General features: G+C 36.9%; 1 protein-coding gene across 1 annotated transcript; it reads left to right on the plus strand.

The window, feature by feature from the left end:
- Nucleotides 1-205: 205 nt before the first annotated feature.
- LOC120089169 lies at nt 206-619 on the plus strand. The gene has a single exon (XM_039046582.1). It carries the CDS (start codon nt 206-208, stop codon nt 617-619), a length of 414 nt encoding a protein of 137 aa, XP_038902510.1.
- The last annotated feature ends 1,912 nt before the right edge of the window (nt 620-2,531 follow it).

A 2,531-nucleotide genomic window follows, 5' to 3' on the forward strand; every position in this document is an offset into this window, starting at 1 on the left:
CGATAGTAAGCAATTTCAGAGGTTCTTGGATGTTCTTCGACAGCTACACATTAACATTCCCTTAATAGAAGCACTAGAGCAGATGTCGAGTTATGTAAAATTTCTCAAGGATATCCTTGCCAATAAAAGAAAGATCGGAGAAAATGAAACAGTTGCGCTAACATATGAATGCAGCGCACTGTTACAAAACAATATCCCCACTAAAATGAAGGACCCTGGGAATTTTACATTGCCCTGCACGATAAGAGGGAAGATGGTTGGGAACGCGCTGTGCGATTTAGGGGCAAGCATAAATCTAATTCCCTTGTCGATTTTTAAGAAGCTGGATATCGACAACGCAAGACCAACTATGATCACTTTACAGTTGGCCGATAAATCAATAAAGCATCTTGAGGACAAGATAGAGGATGTACTCATGCAAGCAGACAAGTTTATCTTTCCGGTAGATTTTTTCATATTGGATTACGAAGCTGACAGAGAAGTCCCTATCATCTTGGGTTGCCCATTTCTCGCAATGGGGCGAGCACTGATCGATGTGCAAAAAAAGGGAATTGACCATCAGGGTCGACGATCAGGAAGTAAAATTCAATGTGTTCGATGCGTTGAAGTACCCAGGTGACATGGAAAATTGCCAATATATTGAGGAATTGTGGGAAGAACATTGGCACGAAACCCTGAATGAGTTGGAGGAAGAAGATCTTGAAATCGGCGCAATATTGGAGGAGGACTGCGCCGTAATTCATACTGAATTATTAGTAGCACTGTTCTTTAATTTTTGTGAATGATTGGATGAAACATTAGACACCGCAAAGTCTTTTCGACTTGAGTTTTTTATGACATAAAAAGAAGAGAAATTAGTATGTAATGCGATGATGGGTACATTGTGAGTTAACAAGAGACACCTTGCATCCATTACACTCAAATACATTGCATTAAGGGGTGTGTTGCGCGCGTATGTGTCCATTGCCAGTCCTTAGCTAAATGCACTATGTTGAGGTATCCTCCAAAAATGTGTTAGTTAAGGGTTGTGTTGCGGGGTGCATGCGTTGTTGCCTGTCCTCAGCAAAAATGTATTTGCGTTATTAGAAGCGGGGTGTCAAATTTTAGCATGCACCCATCTGAATCAAATTTAAAAAGTTAACGAAATTCTTTGATTCTTTGTATAGGCATAAATTTTTGTATTGCGTTAATTTTTAAGTCTTTGTATACTTTGTTAATATTCAATACAACTGAGTACATATTCACTTCTTTCTACCTGTGCCTTTTTCTTTATCATCCTTTGTCAATATTTGCGATGTTCTGATCTTTTACTTTTGCGTTATTCCTTGCGTTGCCATGATGTAATATATGTTTATACTTAGAAACATTTCCCATACTTTGTAAATTCTGACCAACACTTAGTTAATTCTTAGTTTAGCAGTACTTTACCTTTTATCTTTCAAAGTTCTGCTCAAACCTTCTTTTTGAAATTTTTATTCTAAGTGTTTGTCTAGTCTATTCAAACAACGCAATGAGGACCTTGCTTATCTTTAAATTTGGGGGTGGGGAAGGTCTGAGCAAATAAGATCAAGAATATGCATTCCTTTCGATAAAAAAAAAAAAAAAAAAAAAAAAAAAAAATTCTTATGCCAAACTCCAATGTCAGTGCAAGGGACAACCTCAAAAATGTTCCCAACCTGATAAGAGTTTAGTTGTGAAAGGAGCCTGCTCGTAGTTGGATGTTCCTATGACACCCGTAGAAGCAAGCCAAAACGAAGGTGGGTTTCCAAGAACAATGCAATAAAAGAGAAAATAAAAGAGTGTAAGAGACAACTCCTCTGAATATCATGAGTTAAAGTTGAAATTGGCACACAACCGTAGTTGGATCATGACACCCGTGGGAACAAACCAAAATGAAAAGTGTGACCATGACCAACAGTCTCTAGTAAATAACACTAAGTTTGACCACTGCATATAGACATATCAAGTTGTTTTGACAAAGAAGATATAAACATTCTATTTTTAAGACTGGAAAAGCATCTTTGAGCAAAATTTTGTTATATAGAAGAATAAAGTAGGGCTTTGTTCAGAATTAGCAAGGATGGAGGGAAATTGCGTTGTTAAGAAATGTGCCTGAGTGTAACATTTAGAGCAGTCAATCGACGCAAAAATATAGGGGAGGAATTTAGCATTATTGTCTTAGTAGAAGATATGCATGAGGACAAGCATATATCTAAATTTGGGTGTGTGATAACTTGAAGAAATACAAGTTATTTATTTTTCCTTATCTAGATATTGCGGCCAAAAGAGAAGGAATATGCGTTGATTGTATGAAAATTAGCTCAGAAATACAATAATTATGAATTAATGCAATTACACCCACTAACATCATCAAGATGGTAGAAGAGGATATTTTTACTCTGTTTTGTAGGAAACCAAGTCACCACTTGCGATCAAGGCTCAACGAGATACTGAACAACGCATCTCTATTAAATTGCGCCTATCAATTAACAATGAAGAGACGATTAACGCAATGATGGCACAATGCGACA

The sequence above is a fragment of the Benincasa hispida genome, chromosome 10 (assembly GCF_009727055.1).
Source record: "Benincasa hispida cultivar B227 chromosome 10, ASM972705v1, whole genome shotgun sequence".
In the NCBI taxonomy this organism is placed as follows: domain Eukaryota; kingdom Viridiplantae; phylum Streptophyta; class Magnoliopsida; order Cucurbitales; family Cucurbitaceae; genus Benincasa; species Benincasa hispida.

Coding starts and splice junctions, on each gene's coding strand:
- LOC120089169 (XM_039046582.1), top strand. CDS start 206: ATGAAGGACCCTGGGAATTTTACATTGCCCTGCACGATAAGAGGGAAG.